The sequence below is a fragment of the Pinus tabuliformis genome, chromosome 6, assembly GCF_031772625.1.
Source record: "Pinus tabuliformis cultivar Carrire ecotype Pingquan chromosome 6, CPIR1, whole genome shotgun sequence".
In the NCBI taxonomy this organism is placed as follows: domain Eukaryota; kingdom Viridiplantae; phylum Streptophyta; class Pinopsida; order Pinales; family Pinaceae; genus Pinus; species Pinus tabuliformis.
The window spans coordinates 310,839,151-310,867,040 of record NC_142292.1 but is presented as its reverse complement, the minus strand read 5'-3'; the positions used below and the strand labels follow the sequence as shown (position 1 = coordinate 310,867,040).

Here is a 27,890-nt window from a genome sequence, read left to right as displayed (position 1 = left end):
AAATTTCTTTTTCTTTCTATTGATAAATAAATTTCATTATGGCTTAAATACAATTATGAAGACCGAACCTAGTTACATTCTTCAACATGCTCTAGGTTCAGTTTCAAGTTGTTATGGAGGCCACTCTAAAGGAGAATATGTTTAGGCCCCTATAATACTAGTGTATTCCCTTGTTATTATTGCCATTGTAGCCCCTTATTGTTATTGTTGTGCCCATGTTGTCCCCATATTGTTATTATTTTGCCCCATAGAAGCCCACTATTGTTATTGTTGTGCCCTTGCATTATTATTGTTATGTCGGCTTTGACTATATTGTGACCCCTTAGACTCCTATATATAGAAAGAAGGTCTTGTCATTTGTATCATCCAAGAATTGTTCATTTGTGTAATGTAAAGGAGGTTGCCCCCTCGAAGAGGTTGATTTTGAAGTCATTGCTCTATCTTTTCTTCTATTTTGTGAGCTGATTGTATAACAATTGGTATCAAAGCTTTGGATTCTAGGGTTTCGTTGATTCAAACAGGTCATCGTGGAATTTTCGCAATAACTTTTTTCCTATGACATTTCAGAAGCTAAAATTAAAACCCATTTGAGCCGAAATCTTGATGAACCTCAGATACGAATTTCAGATCTTGGCTCGCTATATTTTTGGAGATATGATCCAAGGAAGTTAGGGATTTTGCAGGTCGCGAATTATATCTCAAACAAGTGATTTGGGGAAACTCGTCATAACTCTCTTTGAGCATCAAATTGAAATTTCGTAAAAAGGTACAGAAAGAGGACAGACTTTAGTTTTCTGTGTATCGGTTTCAGGTCCAAAGGTCAAAACAGTGACATGTGGCACTTCGTACAAGTTCGATCTACTGAACCATTCTATAATCAGGTCATCGTGGGAGATTTGAGATAACTCTTTCTTGGAGAATCCAATATTGATCAGACATACGGGGTTGGAATGAAGACTCAAAGGGCTACCACAAGACCAAATTTCAGACCTTGGAGATCCGCAATTACAAAGATACAACTAATTCAATATTGAGTTCCTACAAAGCCAAAAAAGGTGTGTAGTCTTTTTAAAAGTTTGCATAAGTTTGGTTTGAAAAATTAGTGTGAAAGAATTCAAAGGACATAGTGAATCATAATTATCATTAATTGATGCCCCAAAGAAAGAAAATGGAAACACCTAGTAAGCAACCTGAAAGCTCTAGCATGACTCATGAAGAAGAGGAAGAAATACAACATCATATATCAAAATTATGAGACCAAGTGTTGCTCTTTAAGAATTATGGGAGAATAATAGCATCTGTAACAACATTACTAAAGAAAGATGCATTTTCTTGGACTCCAGAATCAACGAAAGCCGTTGAACATCTTAAAGAGGCAATGTGCCAAGCACCGGTCTTAGCTACGCCAGACTTCACAAAAACCTTTATTGTGGAATGTGATGCCTCAGGAAATGGAATTGGTTCTGTTTTAATGCAAGAAGAAAGACCCATTGCTTTGGAAAGTCATCCAAAGGAAGAAAAGTATTTAAAGAAAGCTATTTATGAGAAGGAAATGTTGGCAATACTACATGCACTTAAGAAATAGCGACCTTACCTAATGGGAAGACACTTCAAGGTAAAAACAGATCATGATAGTCTTAAATACTTTTTAGAACAAAGATTATCTTCAGAAGAGCAACAAAAATGGGTCACAAAGATGTCGGGTTATGACTTTGAAATCATCTACAAAAAATGGAAGCAAAATGTTGTTGCAGATGCACTCTCAAGGAAGGATGATGATTTGGAAGCATTGCTTTGCGCCATTTCTATTATCCAACCATGTTGGACAAACGAAGCAAGGGATGAATGGAAGAATGACGAAGAAGTGTGGGAACTCATTCAGAAGTTACAACAAGACCGCAGTACATCTGATACATTTAGCTGGAAAAAAAGATTCGTTATGGTACAAAGATCGCTTATACCTCTGTAAGAATTCCCAACTCAAACAGAAAATTCTTATGGAATTGCACACCTCTCCCTTAGGAGGGCACTTAGGACTTTAAAAAACTTACCACAGGGTTAAGAAGAATTTTTTTTGGGATGGTTTTAAATATGATATTCAAAAGTTTGTGGTGGAATGTTTGGTTTTCCAACAAAATAAAGTTGAAACAATTAAGACCCCAGGTCTATTACAATTTACAACCTTTATCCATTCCAAGTAAACATTGGGAGGAGGTTTCAATGGATTTTATCACATGTTTACCCAAGTCCGAAGGAAAGAGTGTCATCATGGTGGTAGTTTATAGACTTACCAAGTATGCACACTATTGTGCATTATCTCATCCCTTTAAAGCCGGTACAATTGCTATTGCATTTATGGAAACAATTCAAAAGTTACATGGAAACCCAAAGATTATTGTAAGTGACAGAGATCCCATTTTCACTGGAAATTTTTGGATATAATTATTTTCTTGTCTGGGTACTCAGTTAGCTCATAGCTCATCGTATCATCCTCAATCTGATGGGCAAACTGAGATAGTGAACAAATGTTTGGAAGGATATCTTCGTTGCTTTGTATCTGTCATCTGATAAACAGACACAATGGGTCAAATGGTTGCCTCTGGGTGAATGGTCGTATAACACTTCCTTCCATACTGCAGCAAAAATGACCCCATTTATGGCACTTTATTTATATCATCCACCATCCATCACATCATATTTAAGAGAAAATTCTAAGGTTCAAGCAGTGGAAGATCACATCGAGCATCAACAATAAGTTCTCCAACTCTTAAAGGATAACCTCACTTTGGCACAGAATAAAATGAAACAACAGGCAGATCAACATCGCAACGAAAGAAGTTTTGATGTAGGTGACTAGGTATTTCTACGACTACAACCATACAAACAAATGTCCCTTAAGCAAGCTAAGAAGGATAATAAATTATCACCAAAGTATTATGGTCCGTACAAGGTGTTGGCATACAAATTGGAGCTTCCTACAGCTTTTCGAGAGCACCCAGTTTTCCATGTTTCATGCTTAAAGAAGGTTATGGTGACAAGCTCCCAGTTCAAACAATAGTGCCAGAACTTGACGGGGAAGAAAAAATCATATTGGAACCTGAAGCAGTCACAGAAATAAGAACTCGACAGCTACGAAATCGATCAATTTCAGAGTATCTCATCAAGTGGAAGAACTTACCCGCTGAAGAATCCACATCGGAGGATGAAAGTTTTATACAAAAGCATCTAGAACTACTCAAGCGTTGAGGACAACACTTTTCTGAAGGAGAGGAGCATGTTAAGCCCCTATAATACTAGTGTATTCCTTTATTATTATTGTCATTGTAGCCCCTTATTGTTATTGTTGTGCCCATGTTGTCCCCATATTGTTATTATTGTGCCCCATAGAAGCCCACTATTGTTATTGTTGTGCCCTTACATTATTATTGTTATGTCGGCTTTGACTATATTGTGACCCCTTAGATTCCTATATATAGAAAGGAGGTCTTGTCATTTGTATCATCCAAGAATTGTTCATTTGTGTAATGTAAAAGAGGTTGCCCCCTCGAAGAGGCTGATTTTGAAGTCGTTGCTCTATCTTTTCTTCTATTTTCTGAGCTGATTACATAACAGAATAGAGCCACTAAAGGAGAACAGGGTCACACTAAAAGAGTCAAGGCTGAGCCTATGGGTGATAGGGCCGAATCGAGGAACAAAGAGCTAAGGAAGATTGCCAAGTGTTGGGTACGAAACTGCCAGGTGGACAAATCAATTTGTTGCCTTTTGTGAAGTAGGCCAAGTCTAATTTCTGGAGTATTCTTTGAACATCAAATAGATAAGTACTGTGATAATAATTTACGTGTTATTTTGTAATCTCCCTATTTTCAGTTTCCCTTATGATGCAGTCAGGATGGACTTCCAGGGTTGGTGGTAGCTAGTTTACAGGGGCAAGATTACATCATTAGAGGGCTCAGAGGGTTTTGGAGAAGTCTTATGGGGTCCGAGAGAGTTCGCTTGACATAATTCATTATCAGGGTCAATTCCGCACAACTTATTCTTGGTTCTGCGGCATTATGACAATTCCCACAAAACAAGGTTTTTATTCACTATATCTTAATTAAATATGCTTAGGGTGTCATTTTGGGAGGAGTATTTGATGAAACACTTTAGTGTAATAGCTCATTGGAACCAAAATGAAGAGATCTACAGGATGGGATGGTGAAAAGTGACTTTCAGTGGTCGGAGAGATCGTAGACGTAGAATTACCATTTTCCTAGATTAAAAGTGACTTTAATTAGTCACTAATTAAATAAAAAAGGGGAAAATGCTTAAAAAGTCCAGAAGGGGAAAAGTGACTTAAATAAAATAAAATAAAAGTCACTTAAATAAAGTAAAGGGGAGAATATTCTAGAATGGAATAAAATAATAAAATAAATTCTTCTAGAAGGATGGAAAGGGATCCATTAGATATATAAAACAAGGGGAAGCAAATCATTTGGGACATCTTGGAGTTGTGATATTTTCTTGTTTGAGAGGTTTTGGGAACGTGGTTCTCAACTTCCGAAGCCCCAGGATGAAAACCCTTGGGTTTCCTATTGTGAGTTGGATGAAAACAACCAATGTTGAGGAGATTTCATCCAGAAGTCTCACAGAGCTTCAATAGTGTTATTGGAGATCGAATCTGGAGCAGATTTGAGATTGGAGTGAGGATCATTCAAACTCTCAATTTGGTCGTCAATTTTAGTTGTAGTTTATTGTCGGAGGCCACCATTACCATTACAACGGTATTTTGGAGGTCATTTCAGCTATTCTTCAACTCAACTATTGTTATTTGTATTGTCATGTAACCTTATTTAAATAAATAAATAAAGTTGAGTTTGCTGCCATTCTTCATGTCATTTGAGTTTCTGGTATTTTATCAATTTGTTGGAGTAGCAGCGTTTATGTAATTTATGGATTTTATTTTAATTGTTGGCATTTTCATGAAAATTTTTATGGTGTTTCTAGGTAAAATTCACAACATAATTTTTCTAAAGTAATTTCTGTAATATTTTAATGAAAATATACATTCGGGATATTACAGTGGTATCATAGCATGATTTTGTCCAGTTGTGGATTAAAATCTAAGTTTTCATATTGTTGTATTTCTCCTATAGAATAAAGGAGGCAAGTTCGTGGGTTAAATTTCTTAATCTATTTGCCAGATAATAATTGTTGTAGGTGATTCCTCCAAGTGCCGAAGAGAACATATTGGACAGAGTAATATTGGTTTGCAAGACCGAAATTAGTGATCTTGCTAGGACATTTATTTTATTGGGCCGAATTTATTCTACTGTACCGAAATTATTTTATTGGGCCAAACTTATTTTGCTGGGCAAGATTTATCTTGTTGGGCCAAATTTACCTTTATGGGTAAAAGTATTCTGTTGGGCTGAATTTATCTTGCCAGACTAAATTTCTCTTGTTGGATTGAATTATTTTGCAGTAGTTGAATTTATTGGTATAGTAGTTGATTAAATTTTCCAAATAAAAAGAGAAAAGATATTCTTCCTCAATATTATGAATAAATTTGGCTGAGTTTCCTGTTGTGGCATTTTTCAATGAAAAAAATTGTGATTCTTCGACTATCCAATTTTTGTTGGAATTTATTACAATTTCGAAAAATAACTTCTGGAGATTTTCTGAAGAAATTTTATTTGTTGAGGTCATATTGTTGTTCAATTTATTGTAGTTATATTTCCAGAGCCAGATTTGTCTATTGGGGCCAAGTTTATTTGTTGGGCTCAGTTTATTTGCCAAAGCGAAATTTATCTATTGGGGCCAAGTTTATTTGTTGGGCTCAATTTATTTTCCAGAGCCAGATTTATCCATTGGGGTCGAGTTTATTTGTTGGGTTGAGTTTATTTTCCAGAGCTGAATTCATTTGCTAAAACCCGAATTTATCTACTAGACCAAGATTAGCTCTTGGGGTCGTGTTCTCCTTGAAGGCGGAGTTACTTCTTGAGACAAGTGTTATCATTTCTTAAGGCTGAATCAGACTACTATATTGTTGGAGTTGTGCCAGATTCCTCAAACTCATTTGAGCATTGTAATTCTCTCAAGCATTTGCCTCTCATATTTATTTATGTTACAAGTGTTTCCACTTTATCTACAAAGTGTTTGACGAAAGTATTGCTTGCTAATTGTTTGTTAAAAGTTCTCAAAGATTTTTTTTAATATTTGTTGGGTTATTGAGGGTGAAGTGTCCGTGATAAAGATATTGCCTTGTATAACATATGAAGCCTTGTAAATTTGTGAGGTCAAGGGTCATGGTTGAGCATGTATTTCTCATAGTCATGAGGATTATCAGTCTTAGCCCATTGCCAACTTGATGTATTTGTCATAAGTAGAGTTTTGTCACTATGGATGATTGGGAGAAGGCCTTAGCAAATACCCAATTAACTTAGTAGCAAGTGGTTTTTTGGGCCGTAATGCTTCCTTGGGCCAAAGAACAAAACCAAACAATAGACCCTTTTCAAAGGGGGTACATGCTATCCAACAACTAGAGCAAATAAGGGATTTGCAGAAAGAACTAGAGGTAGGAAATTGGATTTATGCACTTGGATCAGACTTGAAGAATATGAAGGTTTCTGAAAAAGCCCTCTTTAATTTGGAGAAATTAGACTCACAACTTTCTAAGGTGAGCCGATCAAATTTTAGGATTCTAAATTGGGCTCTAAAACCAACAATGCTTTCCTTGATACAATAGAGATTCTTGGAGCACCCTTGTGAATGGGTGACAATTATAGTTGCCTCCCATCTCAGTGAGGCCTTGAGGACAACTTCACCTATACCGCCCTACAATGACGATATTATGAGGAAGACTTTCCAGCTGATAGTGGAAAGCTTCCAAGATTTGGATAACACCTTGGGTCCTACCTTGGGAAATAGGCTCAAGATCTTAGAAATCATGGATGGAGCTAGATCATATGACGTCATGCTTGATCTAGTATGTGATGATTTGATTTTTCGAATGTTCCAATGTTTCTTCAACATTAAGGAACATCATCCTGACACAGTCAAAACAAACATGCAGTCTATTTTGTCTTCAGTTATGGGAGATTGTGATGCCATTTGCAAGAAGTTGCAATCCAAGCTATTGGCCATTTGGAGGAAGGAACAGGTTGTCTCACTTGCTGCCTATGAACTAGCCAAAGGGTTGGTTGAGCAGAACATGAAACTATTTAGAAGGCAACTAACCAAGGAGTTGAGGAGGATGTGTAGTGAAGACAAGGATGAGAAGATTCAAACCGACAGTAAGAATGAGCTAAGGAGGAAAGGTCTTTTCTTTATTTGCAAGGGACCTTGCGGGACTAACCACTCATGCTTGAGTGATGCGGATGAGATGAGAAAGGTCGAGCAGGAGGAGATTCCTTTTGACCATTCTGATGAGGATTCTTCTACTATAGTTGAGTCCAATGATTTTCACAAGGATACCCTTGAAGAGCATGAGCAATCATATGGAGATGATGATAGCAACCCACCTGTGCATCCATGTTTAATGGTTGAAGGGGATGAGCAACAGATTGACCCCATATGTGAAGAAGACCAAGGAGAATACATTCAGGGAGACTTGCGAGATGAGCTACTAGTGATCCAACATGAAGAGCACATAGAGGAGTGTGAGTCAGATGAGGAGGATGATATGCACAATGTGCATGATGAGCCATCTTTAGAGAGCCAATTGAAGGCTCAAGTTGGAGATGTGGTGGAGATGGTTGAGCATCCATCTTTGGGTCCAGTAGTTGATGAAGTGCAAATAGATGTAGTCTTGTAGAGGCAACCAACATGGTTGCAATGCTTTCAGATAGTAGCGACCATGAGAAGATTGAGATTTTCAGGACTGAACTTATGGCATTGAAGCAAAATACCCAAACAATACAAAGTACCATCTTGTAGCAAAATAGTAAAATTGAGGATCTTAGAGTGGTGTGTGCCGAGTTAGAAGCCAAGTTGTCGAGTGTTGAAGGACAGCTAAGGTTCCTAGCAAGACAGCAAAAGGAGTATACTTTGGAGATACAAAGCAACCCTCTTCAGGAGTACATAGATAGGGCCTATAGCACTATTAGCCCACCTCTGTCGATTGGAGAGAGAAGAGCGAAATCTTCTAGATGAATTTTATTGGTTGATGGGGTGAAGCATCACGAGTTGATCATAGAGATGCAGTGGCATGGTGGAATTATTCCTTGTGTAGGTATTCATGTAATGATCCTTCCCACAGGATGGATTGGTGGGAGATTATGAATTGATATTCTATTAATGGGATGATTCTTGGGAGGATATTCTTAGCTAGGGGCATAGCATAGCAGGAGCCCTTAGGCTTGGGTGATGATGATTGGCCATGGTGGCATTGGGATCCAAGTGGATCTATTGATGGCAGGATGAGTTAGAGATTGGTTTGGGATCCAAGTATTGAGGGATCCATTCATGTTTGGTTAGCATGGAGGCATGATGTGACCTAGTGGTTCATATGAGATCCTGGTATCAATGTACAGATGCCTTTACAATTGACAACGACAGATTGCTTGAGGGCAAGCAATCTTGGGGCAGGAGGATTTTTAATGTCCCCATTTTCAGTTTCCCTTATGATGTAGTGAGGATGGACTTCTATGGTTGGTGGTAGCCAATTTACAAGAGTGAGATTACATCATTGGAGGGCACGAAGGGTTTTGGAGGAGTCTTATGGGGTTTGACAGAGTTCGCTTGGCATAATTCATCATTGTTGATAATATCGGCGATATTGCAATATTTTCGGCAAAACGATATATTGCCGAGAAAATATCGCGATATTTTCTATTTTGAAAATATCGCGATATTTTCTGTTTTGAAAATATCGCGATATTTTCAAAATATCGACAAATATCGACAAATAGATCTACAAGATGGGATGGTGAAAAGTAAATTTCAGTGTTTGGAGAGATCGTAGAGGTGGATTTACCATTTTCCTAGATTAAAAGTGACTTTAATTAGTCACTAATTAGAGGAAAATGCTTAAAAGGGCTAGAAGGGGAAAAGTGACTTAAATAAAATAAAATAAAATAAAAAATCACTTAAATAAAGTAATGGGGAGAATCTTCTATAATGGAAATAAAATAATAAAATAAATGCTTCTAGAAGGATGGAGAAGGATCCATTAGATCTATAAAAGGAGGGGAAGCAAATCATTTGGGACATCTTGGAGTTGTGATATTTTCTTGTTGGAGAGGTTTTGGGAACATGGTTCTCAACCTCTGTAACCCTAGGACAAAAATCCTTGGGTTTCTTATTGTGAGTTGGATGAAAAACCAATCCCTTGTTGAGAAGATTTCATCCAGAAAACTCATGGAGCTTCAATGGCGTTATTGGAGATTAGATCTGGAGTAGATCTCATATTGGAGTGAGGATCATTCATACTCTCAATTTGGGCGTCAATTTCAGTTGTAGTTTATTGTGGGAGGCCAGTGTTAGCATTGCAACAATATTTTGGAGGTCATCTACGCTATTCTTCAACTCAACTACTACTATCTATATTGTCATGTAACCTTATTTAAAAATAAATAAAGTTGAGTTTGCTTCCATTCTTTCTATCATTTGAGTTTCAGGGATTTCTATCAATTTTCCATAGTAGAAGCATTTATTTAATTTCTGGATTTTATTTTAATTGCTGGCATTTTCATGATTTTTTTTATGGTGTTTCTGGGTAAGATTCACATCATAATTTATCTAAAGTAATTTTTTGGAATATTTTAACTAAAATATCCATTCAGGATATTATATATTCTTTGAACAACAAATAGATAAGGAATGTGACAATGATTTTTGGGTTACCTATATAAATTTCTTGTGCTTAAAGGCTGCCAACAAAAAGGGCTATCTTGATTGCAAAAGCTTTGTGTTTACTCTATTTTGGAGTAGGCCTAGTCTACAAAGAACTGGATAGTAACCCCCAATTCCTCAAAATTGTGGCATCTATGAGGCAAACAATGTAGAACTCACTTTGGTTAGAAAGTTTTTAAAGAGCAGAAGAGAGCAGTTTATAAAGATATGTAGGGCATACTGAAAGAAGAAAACAAGAACAATTTATGTGTTATTACTGTAGTTTCTTGGTAAACTGGGTCAAGCCCTTGAAGTCAGAAAGGAGGCCTATTCCTAAGTTGCTGACAACAATGTGGATTAGTAAGAGGATAAGAGGCAATGTTTCAAAGAAGCTTCAATGTATTGATTTTGGGAAAGTCCTACAAAGTCAACAAGTACAATGGCCATATTACTAACCACTAGTGGGTAACCCCTATAGATGAATTTTTCTCTTAGGTTTGTCTTCAGCTGATAGCCAACAACCCCTTGCAGCCACTAGATAGCTCGATGTGCCACAATTCTCGCCACCTAAGCTAGCCATTATGTGCTCTCGCCCATCCATTATGATCGTATGTTTGAAGGTGGGCCTTCCAGCCCCGAAGGTATGGTTTTCGTTATGTACTTGGGTATATTTATTTGCTTTCCTTGGACACATTTGGACATGGATTAGTGGGGGGATTCGACAGAAAGAATGGGCTTGGGTGTTAGTTTTTGTAGCATCGGATGTGTTTTAGCCAAGAAATTTGGTGAAGAGGCTAGAATACATGATATCTCCAAAACTCATAAATCATTTATGGAAATTCCGCCTAGAAATGACTTAATTAGATTATTAGCCAGTTTTTAAATATTTCCTAAGTCTAAACTTAGGGAATAAATTAGTATTAATTAAGTCAAGGCGAGAATCATCTAGAAAATCACACGGATCGATCTAGAGATGATCCTACCCATCGATTATGTTTTAATCTTGGTCGTTGGTGCTCAATAGAGGATTATAAGAGGAGGTCGATGTGGTGATGGAGAAGACACTTGAGTAGTTCGATTTCTAGAGTAGCAGTGGTCAGTTGCCGCAGAGAGCTAGAGATCAAAGCAGTGTGATAGGGGAAGAGACAGTGAGGCTGGAGGAAGTAATCCAGATCCAGTGAGTGCATTTGTAGAGAAGCAGAAGAGTCACAGAGAAGATGATGCAGGGGTTGTGCAATAGCTTCTAGAAGAAAGTTCGATTTGTTGAGTGGGAAAAACGTCTTCACTTCCAAAGGCCGGGAAGGAGTCCTAGAGTTCTAGAGAAGCAGTTTTCCAGCCAACAGAGGGAAAAACGACTTCATCAGAGACTAGTCAGAGGCTTGACGTCAAGCAGCGTAGAGGCTAATGCAGAGGGCCAGAGGGCTGATTTTCTGAAGGCAAGTTGTGCCAGGGATTGCATGTGGTGTGAGGAAATTCCTCACTAGATTTTTGCCAGTATTTTTCTCTGTAGGATTGCCAAATTTCAGCATCCAGTTGTACTCATAAATTCTGCATAATAATAAAACCCTCAGTTGCTATGTCGGTTTTCCCAAGTTGGGTTTTTCCAAGAACTTTTGTCCAAAAATTATTGTGTTAATTTTATGTGTGTGTGTTAGCATTCCTCAGCTTCCAGCGTTTTATTTTTCCGTAGTATTTTATGTAATGTTCCTTTTTCAGGTGTTCCTTATGACATGGCTACGATGGACTTTCAAAGTTGGGGGTAGACAGGTCACAGGTGTAGGTTGGTGCCATCAACAGGCCCAAAGGCTTTTGGAGGGGTTTTGATGAGTTTCTATGAGGTTTGATGGCATTCGCTTGGTATATTCCATCATTCGCATAGTTTGCCTTTCTTTCCGGCACATTCTAACAACTTTCAGAAAGTTGAGTTATTATTGGGCCCGACTCAATTAATTATTCTTAAGGTGGCATTTCAGGAGGAATACTTGACAAAACAACTTAGTGTAATAGTTCGTTGGAATTGGAACAAGAAGATCTACATGATGGGATGGTTAGATGTGAATTTCAGTGACCTAAGGAGACATGGTGGCCAATTTACCCTTTTCTCGCATTAAAAAGAATATTTTAATTAAAATAAAAGAGGGAAAAGTGCTCCATGATTAAAATAATAATAAAATAGGAGGTTCTAGAGGGGTCCATCAGATCTATAAAAGAGGAGGAGGAGGCCATTGGAGGACATCTTGGATTTGATATTTATTCTTGTATGAGAGGTTGGGAACCCAATTCTCTACTTCCTTAGTAGCTCCAGGACGGAAACCCTTGAGTGATTTAGTGAGATTGGGCGAGTACCTATCTTCCCTTGGTGAATTCATCCAGAACTCACAGGAGAGCTTAGCAGTGGCAATTCATTTCAGTTTTGGTGGAGGGGAGCCATGCAGCATTGGAGCAGAGCCTTGAGGCTAGTTCTATCTCAGCGATATTAGCTATTTTGTTATTTCAACATGTAAAACCTCAGTTTATATATTATAATAAAAGATGAGATTATTTTTGTTTATTGTATGATTGAATTGCATGCATTCTCTTGTCCTATTTTACATGGCAATCTTTTGTTAATTGAATAAAATTTTGCATGAAGCATTTGTGAGTTGAAATTTCGAAAATATGTCAAATTTTCCCATTTGGGATACTACAGTGGTATCAGAGTTGTGCATCTTTCCAGCCTGCGGGTTTATTGCAGATCGACTTTGGGAGAAGATCGAGGGCTTATTATTTTGCAAGTAATATTTGAAGAGGCACAAATCCATTGTGGTGAAGAATAAGAAAAAAGAAGAAGGGTGTGGCATATTAATTAAAATAGGTGGCTGTGAGCAAATGTTTATCAAAGTCCAAATCTTTAGAATGGTCGTATTGAAAAACTAAAATTCCAAGCCGATTTTGGTTGCTTGGCCAAGGTGGAAGTTAGTCTGTGAGGGCCTCTTTCTTTATTCCGGAGTTACATTGTGAGGCCGAATTCCGCAGCATTCGTGGGCAAAATCAAGTGCCAAATCAGAGACTATTGGAAACAATTTTTTTTTGTAGATTATCAACATTTAGAGTACAGAATTTTTGTTCTTAGAGAGTGTTTCCAGTCCACCATCCTGGGCGGGTTCTGCTGCTTAAGACATCAAACTACCACAATCATTTCTAGATTTGATGTTGGGCATGTATAGTTACAATGGTCGAGTTCTGGGCTTGCAAGACTCAACCACCATGACCGTATAGAGGTTGTGGGGCATTTTTTGCATGCTGGGCGTAATATTTGTCTACAAGGAAGTCGATATCAATCATATTTGGACCACATTTGTTGTCTTGCTGAGCACATATTTTGGGAATAAGGTGACGGGTGATATTGGCGGCTCGGGTTGCCGGTCGCATTGGCTGATCAACGCGCACAGGAGTAGGGGTCGATCTGTTTCAGTACAACAGGGTGCTGAGAGGAATAGCTGAAGGCAAAATCGGCGAAGTCATCTTGTGGGTCAAGCCACCCTGTCACATCGGTTGTGAAGACCATTGGATCGTTTCCGCAAGGATTTGTTTAATATCAGGGTAAGAATCCAAATCGATTGCAAGCATTGGTGTGTTTAAATTGCCAATCGAATTGGTGTTAACTGAGCAGCATGATGGTGGGCCCTGTGACAGGGACATGAGGAGCACGTAGCCGCTGTGCAGACAGATGTATGTAGGGTGAGTGGTTCACCTTCCCCTACGATTGACATATGCATCGGATGAGTGGTTCACCTTCTCCTATGGCATATGAGTAGGATGAGCGGTTCACCTTCCCCTACGATTGACATATGCATAGGATGAGTGGTTCACCTTCTCTTGCCGATGCCCCAACATACATCCTACCCATGGAGTCCGGGACTCATGGGAAGTACCTCTCATCTGGCCAATGAGTTGGGAAAAGTGGTTAGGGACCATATCACTACTAATGGACGCATCGTGTATTGTCGTACTCCCTATGACTAGGATGCATGGTGTTCAACAACTTGATCTGGGACCATTTCAGGTTCTACCTCTAGATTGACTTTTGTCAGTGGAGAGTGGTAACGTATTGTGACTCACTCTCGATCAATTCTTCTTCATTATTACTTCATGGTTCAATAAAGCAGAGATGACAAAGATGGTACATGACAAGAGGATGGCATGATGATGATAGATGGATTGGTAGGTGAAATTCTCCCTAGTTGAGAGGGAGTGTTAAAATTGGAAACTAGGGCCAAATTCCACCTTGGGACAACTCATTTGATGGAGATGATGATTGCATTGGATTCCTCTTTTCAAGAGGTCCAAGATTGATATAAAGTTCATCTCATTCGGACAAGCTGAAGTGTGATTTTGAATTTATGACCACAAATGTGCAAATTGTTTAGGTCGACCTTAGCTTAATGTAGGTTCAAGAAGCCCAATGGACGTGTCTCTTCACCCACAACAAAGTGTATAAATAGAAGAGACCTTACACCTCATTTGGACATCCATCACTCACACATTCTTCTCTCTCTCTCTTCATTAGATTGGTTCGTACAACTTGGGCAACCTCTCTCTCTCACACGTGCGGCAAGGGTGACGATTTTTTGGGCAGAAAATTAGAAGCCGAATTTCAGGCTTTAGGATTAGCATTGACCAAGGAGATTTTGACTTGTTTTGACTACGGTTTTGAGGGCAGAATTTCGGTTTCTTTAGGCCACATTGACTAGCACAAAAATCGATGATTTTGGAGTTCTTTGACCTGCGTTGACCGCAAGCCTATTTGAACGTAGAGTTGACTGCAGGTTGATCGAGTTTGACCAAAGTTTTTTTGACTATTTTAAGTTGACCTTGACCACTGTTGGAGGCCAAATTTGACTGCCTTTGACTGAGCTTCAAAGGAGGTGTTTTACTGTTGTTTTGACTAAAGTTGACTTTCTGGTTAGGGCTGAAGTTTGATTGCAGTTGACTGCAGAATTTGACAGGGCTGATTTGACTTTGTATTGGGCTAGTCTATTTGACTTTTGTACTCTCTCTCTCTGCTGAACTATTGAATAGTAATAAGAAGATTTGATCAAATGGTTTTCCCCACATTGGGGTTTTTCTTTAGCATCCGCCACATCTTGTGTGCTCTTGTCTTGGCTTGTCTTCTACATTTGTTTTATGTTCTATCTGCATTTATTGTCAATGTGATTAATGACTAATGTGATTACTACTGAAAATAATTGGAAATTATTATTGGGCTGCTAAAGGAACATTGAAGTAAATTGTGCTAAGCATAGAACATACCATTGTTATCTAAAACTAACAAAATGTCCCATTCTCCTATGACATAGCTCATTCAAGTCTTTCCCCCTATTACTGTCACTATGTATCAGTGCCATTAGAGAATTGAGTTGCAACCTGTAGCTTCAAACTCCAATCTATTTCATCCTCTCCAACTTAGGCGTTTAACAAAGACCTCCTTCCCTATGAAGTGGACATCATATCCCTTATCCTGTAGCTGGGATGATGAAATCAGGTTTATACCCAATCTCGACACATGCAATACATCTGTAGCACTGGTACTTTCTCCTGACTCCCTCTGGAAATCGATGGTACCTCTCACCATTGGAGTGCACTTGGTCCTATTTTCCATCGTAATCTGGAAGTCTATCTGCTCTTCATTTTGTAGCTAGAGAAATATTCTCTAACCCCTGTCATGTGAGCTGACGATCCACTGTTAATGCACCAGACACCCTGTGCAACTGAGCTATTCAATCAAGCAACTTCATCCTCCAATCTGGAAGACAATTCTGAAGTCCCCTAAACATCAAATCTGTCCATGGTCATACTAGAGAATTCTAGAGAATTTGTAGAAAGCATCCTGAGTATAAATATGTGTGCTATTTTTCTTCCACTTGGCACTGAATTTACACTAGCAAACTGCTGCAAACCCTTTATGCCCAGACAAGAAATTTGCTCTGTGAAAATACTAAGTTGCTACTCCCTCTGCCTATTGGAATCACTTCCTCGGACAAATCGAACTTTCCTGCCTTCTGCCAATGGAAAATTGAACCCCTGTTCAGCAATTTGCACTGCTTGGCAAGGCACTGCGCAACCCCTGAAAATTTCGCCCTGCTACTCCCTTTGAACAATGAAATTTTCCCTCTTCATCTTTGAGCCTCCTATCTGTCAAATATGCTCTAATACCATGTGAAAAGTCCTTGAAATGCAACAAATGGAAATTATTCTTCTAACTGTAAATTAATTATTCAGTTTATTTGCTACGGAAAACAATGAATAATTCACACTACAATTTCTTCACCATATAAATACCGTGTAAGTGAAAATAGGAACTAAGAAATGCTAGCACACACACACATAAAAATGACACAATTATTTTTGGACAATTGTCCTCGGAAAAACCCAATGCGGGAAAACCGGTGTAGCAGATGAGGGTTTTATTATTATGCAACACCAAAAATTTTGAGTACAATAAAATGACGCCAAACTAGCATTTCTATTTGAGAGAAATATTAGCAAAACTATCTGGGGGATTTACCGTCCTCCTCAAGCAATCCCACAACAAACTTAGCCTTAGAAACTGGCTCCCCAAACCCTTGCTTAGGCCCCTCTGCGCAGGCCTACATGCACTAGCTAGAATTCGCCTTTGAAGATGACGTCCTGCCTATTACTGCCTCTGGAAGTGACTCTCCCAACGTCCTGGAAATTTTCCTAACCACTAGACGCTGAATCGACCCCTCTTGGCTGAATCGAACTGCGTTCCTTGAGGCACTGCGCAACCCCAACATAGCCTCTTGAAGAATAATTTCGGCCTCCTCTCCGACTCTTTCGAAACTAGAAACTCTTCCAAAGAATCTCTGCTGCCCCTCTGCCACTTGTTAGATGATCCAAAAATACAATCTTATCATAGGTTATAAAATTAGAATAAAATAATTATTAATTTAAGATATTAAATTAATAATTATTATTCTAGAATGTTTAATTATTTAGAATTAATATGTTGTTGTAACTAGATATGACTCTCCAAATGTGTCATATCTTAGGCTCTATTTTAGGAGATTTGTTAGCTAGTTGGTTTGAATAGCATTTATTGTAAATGGACACTTGTTATTTAATAAGTGATCCATAATTAGAGGTAGTTAGGACATGGAGCTTCTAAATAGCTCATTGCAAGAGTGTTTGGATGTTCGGGTGTAAACTCTTGCAAAATTAAATTATGTAATTATTTTTTCTGATTAATAAAATTACGTGTCTAAGGACACTTCTGCCATTACCACTTTCTACTCAATCACTGGCTCGATCTCACTGCTGAATCACCTGCCACTGGGAAATCGAATTGCCTTGATTATTGAGTATCTGCAATGAGTGTATTCTCCATCCACCCATTGACCTCCTCTTATAATCTCTAGTTGGGAATCTAACGGCCACGATCAAAACTTAATCGATGTTTGATATCATCTCCAAGTCAATCTGTATGCGTTTCTAGAGAATACTCACCTTTCTAAATTAATTACTATTAATTAACTAGTTTTCCTAAGTTAGACTTAGGAAAAATTTAAATGATGGTTAATTAATTTAATTGAGCTATCTCTAGGGGGGATTTCCAGAAATGATTTCTGGGTCTTGAAGAACTCCTGTGTTTTAGGCTTTTAGCCTCTCCACAAAGTTTCGAGACTAGAACACCATCTGATGCTACAAAAACTAACAATGTCATGGTGGAGGAGATGTTACTTGGAAATGTACCCATGCACTTCAATGATGTACCTTGGAGTGAGGAACACTTAAGGACCCACTTTGTCACTTGCTTGAGGGAGATTGTCCATTATAGGAGGATGACATCATGTTGGAGAGCATTTATTCCCACACATGTGGGAGATCTTGATATATTTCTTATGTTTTAAAGGTATCTTAAGGTCAGCTTGTGACCTTTAGGTCTAGTTGAATATCCCAAGCAAACTTTTATGGATTTTGTTGAAAAATTATGAAAAGTGACTTGGTTGCCCTCATATAAGTAGACGAAAGTCACTTTGTTTATCATTGTCACATTTGATTCATTCTTTTCTCTCTAAACGAGTGCGTATTAGTTCTCTTGTACTTTCTTCTTGGATGCAATGGACATTTAATGGAGCAAATTGTCTTGGGAGGAAGATTTTTGCATGAAGAGACTTGTTTGGGATTGATGAAGTGATTCTTAATGGAATTGTGTAAGTTATTGCTATTTTCTTCCATTTTGCATGCTGTATTTATGAAATTAGGGTTTCTATTTATACCATATTGAAAAGTGCAATATCTTTCTTGAAATCTTGACTAAGTATGGTATGTAAAATTTGTCTTGCAAGAATCCATCAAAGGAACTTGGTGCATGCATCCTTTGACCTTAAATCTCCCATATAGAGAAGTCACTAGGGTTTCTAAGAGAAGAAATTTATTCTTCCACCCTCTTCATCAAAGGTCCTCTATCATAGACCTTTTCCTAATTGATTCCATTTCCCAATTGAAAGAAGGGAGTAGTGTATTTGTCGTGATCATCTTAAATTTCTACTTCTTTTCCCAACTTTTTGTTAACTAGCATTAGGGTTTGGTTTTAATTGGCATTTTATGGTAATTTTGGATCTGTGTATTATTATTCCATTGATAAAAATTGCATTTAATAAATTGAAAAGGAAAAATCTAGCATTAATCGCATTTTTGTTCTTAAATTAGGATTGACATCTACTCTTCTATTGTTGTTGTGTGCATAATAAACCATTAAAAATTACAAAAGTTCCCTTTTCCTTAGCAAGGTCACAAAAAAGTTATGTAATTAGATCACAAAAAAGACAGATCAATGACTTCAAAATTAGACTCTTCGAGGGGGCAACCTCATTTACATCACACAAATGAACAATTCTTGGATGATACAAATGCTAAAACCTCCTTGGTATATATAGTAGTCTAAGGGGTTCACAATATAATGAGAGTTTATATAACAATAATAATGTAAGCGCACAACAATAACAATAGTGGGATTCTATGGGGCACAACAATAACAATATGGGGGTTACATGGGCACAAAAATAAAAATAGGGGCTACACTAACAATAAGAATAAGGGGGCTACACTAGTATTAGGAGCTTGTTTGCTACGGCAAATACTGAATAAATCACACTGCAACCTTCACAAATAAAATACTGTGGAAAAATAAAACGCTGGAAGCTGCGAAATGCTAGCACACACACATAAAAATTAACACAATTATTTTTGGACAAAAGTCCCTGGAAAAACCCAATGCGGGAAAACCAGTGCAGCAACTGAGGGTTTTATTATTGTGCAGCAGTGAGAAATTCTGAGTACCACTGGATGTCGAAATTTGGCAATCCTATGAAGGCAAATACTGGCAAAATTTTAGTGAGGAATTTCCTCACCCCACAGGCAAACTCTGACGCAACTTGCCTTCAGAAACTCTGCCCTCTGACCCTCTACGTCAACCTATGCGCTGCTCTGCGTAGTCTACTTGACGTCAAGCCTCTAACTGGTCTATGATGAAGTCGTTTTGCCTTTTGCTGGCTGGGAAAATGCTTCTCCGACACTCTGGGACTCCTTCCCAGCCTCTGGAATTGTTGGCTTGAGGGGGCCTAACCCAGGTTCAGCATTAATTAGCCAAACAAATCCCTACACTACTAGCCCTTTCGACATCAGCCCGTGGAGTACAGACCGAAGTCTCACCCGAAGCAGTATGGGGGGATGCTGGAACTAAGTTTCTGCACCCTAAGATGGTTGTGATGTTGTTTGAACTCTTCTATCCCTGCCTTTGTGTAGGTGATCTCGCTTTAGGGCTTTTAGGACAAACTCTTTATTGTGGCTTTCAATACCTTTGCGAAAGTATACAATCGACCTTCGCGAAAGTATACAATCGACCTTCGCGCAACCCTAACCTGGGGCTCAGGCATAGCAACGCGCCGTGCAGATTCCTTAATTACCCTAAGTGATTTGTTGCCGAATACTTAAGTTTATCGCCGTGTAATCAGATATTCATAATTGCGTTTAATTATTCGATGTAACTATATTCATTTGCGCAACATGGAGAATAACAAAAGAAATCCATACACAAAATATCCAAACCCATCAACAGAACAAATACACAGAAATTGTAGAATAACTCCTTTTATTAATATCTTCCAAGTGTTACAAACTCTGTTCACCTTGCGCACACCGCTCCAGGGGTCTGCGCACTCAGCTGCGGACTTCTACCCTAGGCCTCTGCGCACTCAGCTGCAGAGCCTCTACCTACACTACAACCCAAGATTTAGACTTCTTGCTCTAAAGCTATGACTCTCTTACTCTTCCTCCCATATTTTTTAACCACTTAGAGCTTAGCTCTTTTTATACAATCCCATGGTACGCGGACCATGGGTAGATCTCTTATAGGCAACTTTACTTTATAAAACTAAGGGCGGACTACCCTTTGTGACATATAATACCTTCGCGCTCCACGACCACAAAATGCAGAGTCTTTACAATAATATTACAAAAATTTGACTTAAACATGGGCTTTTAGCCCCGAAACTGCCCTTGGGGGATCCCGCTCCCAACAAGAACTAAAAACGTCTTTCCTCTTAGCGAATCAAACTTGCCTCTAGAATCTACTGCGCAGCCCCTACGTCAGCTTCCATGTGGCTCTTTTGCCTCTTTGCAAATGCACTCATTAGATCTGGAATGCTTCCTCTAGCCTCACTATCTCTGCCCCTCACTGACCCTGCTTTGATCTTTGGCTCTCCGACAACTGTTGCTACTCTATGGAAATCTATCTACCAAGAAAATTGAACTACAAAAGTGTTTTTTCCATCACCACATCGACACCTCTTATAATCCTCAGTAGGAGCACCAACGACCAAGATTAAAACATAATCGATGGCTAGGATCATCTCCGGATCGATCCGTGTGAGTTTCTAAATGTTTCTCACCTTGACTTAATTAACACTAATTAATTAACCATATTACCTAAGTTTAGACTTGGGAAATATTTAAAAATTGGTTAATAATCTAATTAAGACATTTCTAGGTGGAATTTCCAAAAAAGATTTCTGGGTTTTGGAGATCTTATGTATTCTGGCCTCTCCACCAAATTTCAAGGCTAGAACACATTTGATGCTACAAATAAATAACACCCCCTCTTAGTGAGGAATGTCTTCTAGTGCTGCACTTCCTGCCACAATACCCTGTCTTTGCATCATCTCCTGCCACACTGCTGATGTTTGGCCATTTTGCCCACCAACCACTACGCAACTTTGATATACGCTGCATCTGTGCTGCTGCTGACAGTGCCATACTGCTGCCAACACTGCATCTGCACTACAACTCCCTCTCATTTGTTGCTGCTACAACTGCAACATCTGCAACTAAAAAGGATCCAAATATTGAATCAACTGGGATCAGTATGATGCATCTGTGCGCCAAGTCTCTCACTGCTACTAGCATTTGCACTGTCACTGAAGGATCTACGTTGATTTGCATTGTGCGAATTGCATTACTGCCAACTCTGCACTGCGCTCCCCAATATCTGACTGCTACTAGTCTCTGCAACTGTCACTCGGTCTTTGACTGCATCAACTTCCACTGATCCATCCTACTACTGAATACTGTGGGCCTCTGTAGCAAGGTACTAATCGAAGAGGTGTACTCTTCAAGGACCCTGCCCAATCTTTGTAGATATTTGGGGCTACAACACCAAATCTCCCCACCTCACTCCTAGAGGTATATTGTCAAACATAGCGAAGTCTTCCTCCAACCTGGAGGAAAGCCGATCGATCTCTGTTGAAGCTGCCTGCTAGTCCTACTTCTCTTCCTTGTCCTTCTTCCTAAGAGGACACTAGGTACTATAGTGACCGAGCTCACCACACCTAAAGCACTTGACCTTTAACAGGTCCTTTTTCTTTCTCTGCTCCCCTGCCCCTGATTGGGACCCTTTGATGTGAGGGCCACATTCTCCTCCTCCTTCACCGTCTTTGATCGACCGCTACTGCCACTAATGGAGCTCTTTAGCAGAGCTTGTCTCAACTCCTGCCGCTACAAATCAGCCCACATTATATCCCAATCTGGTAGCCTATCTCTACCCAATATGATTTGGACAAAGACTTGCCAATCCTCTGAGACGCTATTAAGTGCCAATCACGCTAGCTACATGGGTTGAGACACTGCCCCAACAACTGATAGCTGGTCTTGGACCTCCTGAATCTTAGTAAGGAAGGGGTCTATTCCTTCCCCTTTCTGCATCTGTATGAGTCTCAAATTCTCCTCTAGGTACATCTTTCGCTACTCAAAATTACCCTGGTATAACGTGGAGAAAGCATCCCACATCTGCTTGGCAGTATCTTTGCCAGCTATATGTGAGACAACATGATCCCTGACTCCATCTAGGATCAACTGTTTCGCCCATGTCATCTCCTTCTTGTACTCTTTCTGCTGATTTGCATCCTGAGGAACTGCCACTACTGCATCAGTATAGGCTTTCAGGCCATATTCATTTGGAAGGAAGGTCATCCTTGCCTTCCAGATGACGTAGTTGGAAGCTCCATCCAACCTGTCCTGATCATGAAGCCCAACAGTGGCCATCTCAATGAACTGTCGAAAACTTCCTCTTTCCTTCTGCTCGGTTGCTGCTATACTATTTGTACTTCCTTTTGGAGTGAGAAGATCTTCTCACAACTACTGTCGATCCACAAGGAAAATCAAACTTCTTGAGACTAGAAGTTCCCTAAGGAAAAGTTTTTCTCTATGTGTGCTCTTCTCTCTTCCACCTCGACGTTGGCTTTGCTCTAGCAAACTGCTACAAAAGCCTATGCGTCCAGCTAGAGATTTGCTCAATGAAAAATCTGAGCTGCTCCCTCTACCTCTGGAATCATTTGATTTGGAAGGATCGAATTTTTTTGCCTCTTTCTCAGAAAAATCGGTCTTCCTCAAACAACTCGGCCTCTTGGCAAAAAGACTGCACTGCCATTGGGAATTTCGGCCTGTTGCCCTCGCTGAGTATCGAAATTGCTTTCCTTTGTTTGTAAGCTTTCCAGCTGATCAACTGCGCTTTGATACCATGTGAAAATTCTAAACTCGAATCCTATTGCAGGACAGGAAATTATTCTCCTAATTGTTAATTTTATTTAACAATCTATTTGTTGTTTTCTATGACAAATACTGAATAAATCACTCTGCAACCTTCATAGATAAAATACCGTAGAAAAATAAAACGCTAGAAGCTAAGAAATGCTAGCACACACACAAAAATTAACATAATTATTTTTGGACAAAAGTCCCCAGAAAAACCCAATGTGGGAAAACTAGTGTAGCAACTGAGGGTTTTAATATTTTGCAACAGTGAGAAATTCTGAGTACTACTGGATGCCGAAATCTGGCAATCCTACAAAGAAAAATACTGGCTAAAATCTAGTGAGGAATTTCCTCAACCCACAGTGAAACCCCGACACAACTTGCCTTTAGAAACTCAGCTCTCTGACCCTCTGCGTCAGCCTCTGCGCTACTCTGCGCAGCCTGCTTGACGTCAAGCCTTTGACTGGTCTTTGATGAAGTCGTTCTTCCTTCTGCTGGCTGGGAAAATGCTTCTCCAACACGCTGAGACTCCTTCCCGGCCTTTCGAGCTAAAGACGTCTTTCCCTCTCAACAAATCGAACTTGCCTCTAGAAGCTACTGTGCAACCCCTGCATCAACTTCTCTGTGGCTCTTCTGCCTCTTTGCAAATGCACATGTTGGATCTGGAATGCGTCCTCCAGCCTCACTGTCTCTCCCCCTCACTAACCCTACTTTGATCTTTGGCTCTCCGACAACTGTTGCTGCTCTCTAGAAATTGATCTGCCAAGAAAATCGAACTGCAGAAGTGTTTCCTCCATCACCACATTGACCTCCTCTTATAATTCTCTGTTGTAGCACCAACGACCAAGATTAAAACATAATCGATGACTAGGATCATCTCTGGATTGATCCGTGTGAGTTTCTAGATGTTTTTCGCCTTGACTTAATTAACACTGATTAATTAACCATATTCTCTAAGTTTAGACTTAGGAAATATTTAAAAACTAGTTAATAATCTAATTAAGTCATTTCTAGGTGGAATTTCCAGAAACGATTTTTGGGTTTTGGAGATCTCATGTATTCTAGCCTCTTCACCAAATTTCAATGCTAGAGCACATCCGATGCTACAAAAAATTAACAAGTATAAGGGGGCTACACTAGTATTATAGGGACCTAACATACCCCTTGATAGCTTTTGATAATTTATTGAATCTGTTCCTTAGAGACTATTACTTAGCTTCTATATGCTTTTGCATGTTGTAAACCTGGATATCATAAAAGCCCTAGTGAATAACAACTCTCATCTAGTCCATTGGGGTTGGTGGAAAGTGTGCTTGATTGTTTGTATCACTTGTCATGGCTATCAAGGCCTTTCAAGTACCTTCCTCCATAACCATTAGACTTTTAGCACCCTTGAGCCCTTATTTACTGAATACCTTGTTGGGTGATATCGTTAGGGAATCCTCCATTATGGGAATAACATCCACCGCTAAATAGCTAGAGAAAGACCACTTAGGTAACAATGGTGGCTAATCTCTTGTTGCAATAAGACCTAGGTTGTCTAGTGTAGCTTTGTACTAGGCTTGCTAGATTTTACGGTGATAGGATCCCATTAATGAGGACTCAACCAATAACTAGTGGACCCTTTTTAATGAGGCCATTTACATTTATTGATTTAACACTGTACAACCTCATGGGGCCTTATATAATAGAATGTTCCTCATTACATTTGAGTAACAAACTATTCCACTAACTGGGCAAGTTAGGGTGGAACCCTAACATATTGCCTATCAAGGACTTACATAGTCCACCCTTAATTTAAATGTTCTAATCTAAACCCTTTTAGCTGAAAACTAACCACTGTCAATTAGTGCCATGGGAACAAATTGGTCTTGAGGAAGTAATGCCATGGAAATTTAACATGCGACCTCTGTTTTATATATATTGCAGTGAGAAAATAAATATTTTAAATTGCCCATAAAAAAATCAAAACCACTTGCATATTTAATTGACCACAGAAGCCACATGATCTGATTTTTGCCTGCAATTCTTAGTTAAACTGTCAATTTTATCCACTAAGAGGCAAATGCCTAGCTCTAGGGTTATGATATATTAAACATGTAAATTTATGTGAATGCTGAAACATAACAGCACAATTTGTCAAACGAGCTATATTCATTACATATTTCCTCAAAACCATTTGGAGACCATAAACCTTAGTTTTAATTCTCATTTCCACAGATGAACTTGTAAGGAAAGAGTTGAACATGATCTCAAACTAGCAATGAATAATGGAAGACCAGGAGAAAATATCACCTAGTATTTTCTCTATTCCTTGATGGAAGAATCAGTCTCTTTGAATGTTTAATTGTCAAACACTTTCTTCCACAAAGTCAAACCATAAGCTAAAATCAACGTAATGCTTATTTGAGCCAAAATTCATCGATTGAGAGAGAATACATACTCGCAGGGGAGATTGCTCGGATTTAAATAAAGGATCCCTTAACGGAGAGAAAGGAAGGTTTTCCTATTAATTGCATTCAATCTCTTCAATAATGTCCTAGATGACATTTTCTCCTTGTTGCTATTCAATCTGTTAACCTCTACATAAAGGCAAATCTGAAGCTATTTTCCTTTATGATCGTATTCACTTTTAAATGTTTTCACCTAAACACCAGTATGACTTGTTTTATTTGGCATGTAATAGTAGTTCCAATGTCTCTATCACATGTCATATCCACTGCAATTTTACATTTTTGCATTCAGGACCATGATAACCTGGTCCAAGAGTTTAGATATTTTGCTGCAAATCATTTAATCATTTTTGTGGATTATCCCTTATATTGCCTTATCGATATGAATACCCCTTGTATGATATATATAAAAAATTGAAGTTTGCTATTGTTTGACAGCAAATCTTTTTGATATGCGCAATGTTGCAATCGAGACACCAACGCTAGCCACTCTAAGTGGTAAGTATCTTCATTGATCAACCAATGGCAGGTGCACATGGATATGGGTCTTTTGGTACTACGGGCTTTTGTTGGAATCTAGCAACACAGACTAATGCATTGATTCACAGGGGAAATCAAGCATAGCAATCAATGTGTTAAACTCTTCAGAATATAAGACTCTATCTCTCAACAGCAGAGCAGAAACACATTCTTCATTTATGTAATCACTGTCTCCATATAAGAAAGCTCACTAGCCTTGTTCTATAATGCCATTATGTTTAAGGTCGAGAAAAGTAGACTTCACCAAGTCACCTTTTACAAATTGTACTTTATTTTCAGTTTTTAAATGTTTCTTGCAAATGGTGATACTGCATTTCATGAAATAATACCGTTGGCACTTACCACTGAAGCTGATTCAAGCCAAATCTATTTTTCCCCATTTAAGTGCCAAAGATTAATATTTTTCTTGAGGCAAAGGACTTATAGTTGTGGAGTTAGTGGCATGGAAGGATTAGATTTATGAGGTGTTTGTTTAAATAGTGTTTTACTTTTTATTTTGTCGAGGAAAGAAAAGCAATCTTTTACTTGTGTTCAATCTTTATCTGTAACGATTCGATCAATAGGAATTGTAAGCACTTATGTTTTAGTGAAGGTACATATATTTTAATCACGCAGATAACAGGTTGGGATAAGATTAAGCCAAATCCAGCATTTATTATCATCGAAGTTCCATACTAGTAGTTATCGACACATTTTCATATTAATGCTTAACCCCATAATTTTTATGGGACGAATCATTCTGTTCTCTTATTTTATAGAGTTTTTCTGGCTATTCTCAATTAGAGGGATCAATTCACGTTCAAATTTGCTCATAATCAGCGTCATGATAGACCTTTATGATTTTAATGTCACTGTGATTTTTGAGAGTAAACTCAAGGGACTAGTTATAAATGTTAAACCAATGTTGCGAACATCGTGATTAGGGTTAAATAGGCGAAGGTCTGAAATTGGAAAAAATGGGCAAAATTAAAAAATTACAAAAAAAAATTAAAAAAATTAAAAAAATACAAAAACAAGTTTCCCCAAAATTGAGATTTTTTCAAAATGAAAAATTGCCGATTTAATCATTTCAACGAAAAAATTGCGATTTTTGCAACACTGCTTATAGTTAAACTAATTATTTGCATTGATTTAGTCATATAGTTATAACTTGTTTGGTATTTGATCAATCTTGCATGTTATGTTTGATTTGTAGAATTTTCTCGGCACAGCTCCCTCTTTGTTTTCTGATTTGTCTTGGCTCTATTTCCATATCTCTCATGCCGATATACCGTCCTTCTTTTTTCCATTTCAGATATTTCTAGCTCCATATCAACATAGCTGTATATATATGTTTTAAATGAATACAATACAACTATATAGTTTTTTTTCTTGCTGAAAAAAAAATGTTTGATTTGTAGAAAATATAATAGCAATATCTTTCTTACAGCAAAATGAACTGAACTAGGAAAAATATTTCAATATCTCACCTTTTTTTATAATAAAGTTGAAAATATCATAACTTTTTTATTGCTAAGAAATCTCTAATATATGTTTGAAGTCACTCGTTAAAATAAAACATATGTTTGTCAACCAAAGATCCTAATATATCAATTATCATAATATTCATTTCAAATCATTGGTCATAATTGTGGATCAGGGCTCTAATATATCTATAGATGCTTATCCGCTCTAATATATCTATAGATACCTATCCATCATATATGTAAGGTTATAATATATCTATACATGCTTTTCCATTGTATATGCAAGGCTCTAATATATCTATAAATAGTTATCCATTGTATATATGTATAACTTTCACAGTAATCTTTAATAAATTTTGTCCGCTCAAAAATCCATTTATAAATTTAATTGTGAAAATTACAAAATTAATTTTATATTCATTTATCAATCGGCTAATATAGATTCATGATAATCAGAGGTATGCACTTTTGACATTTACAAATTTAATTGTGAAAATTACAAAATTAATTTTGTATTCATTTATCAAAC

General features: G+C 38.2%; 1 protein-coding gene across 1 annotated transcript in view; it reads left to right on the top strand.

The window, feature by feature from the left end:
* Nucleotides 1-26,320, top strand: part of LOC149258549 (Isochorismatase family protein) — a 263,248-nt gene extending 236,928 nt beyond the window's left edge. Inside the window, exon 5 of the mRNA XM_089415503.1 lies at nucleotides 25,794-26,320. Coding sequence (XP_089271629.1) covers nucleotides 25,794-25,870 — 77 coding nt within the window. The 3' untranslated portion in view covers nucleotides 25,871-26,320. The remainder of the gene's footprint in view (nucleotides 1-25,793) is intronic.
* Nucleotides 26,321-27,890: the final 1,570 nt, after the last annotated feature.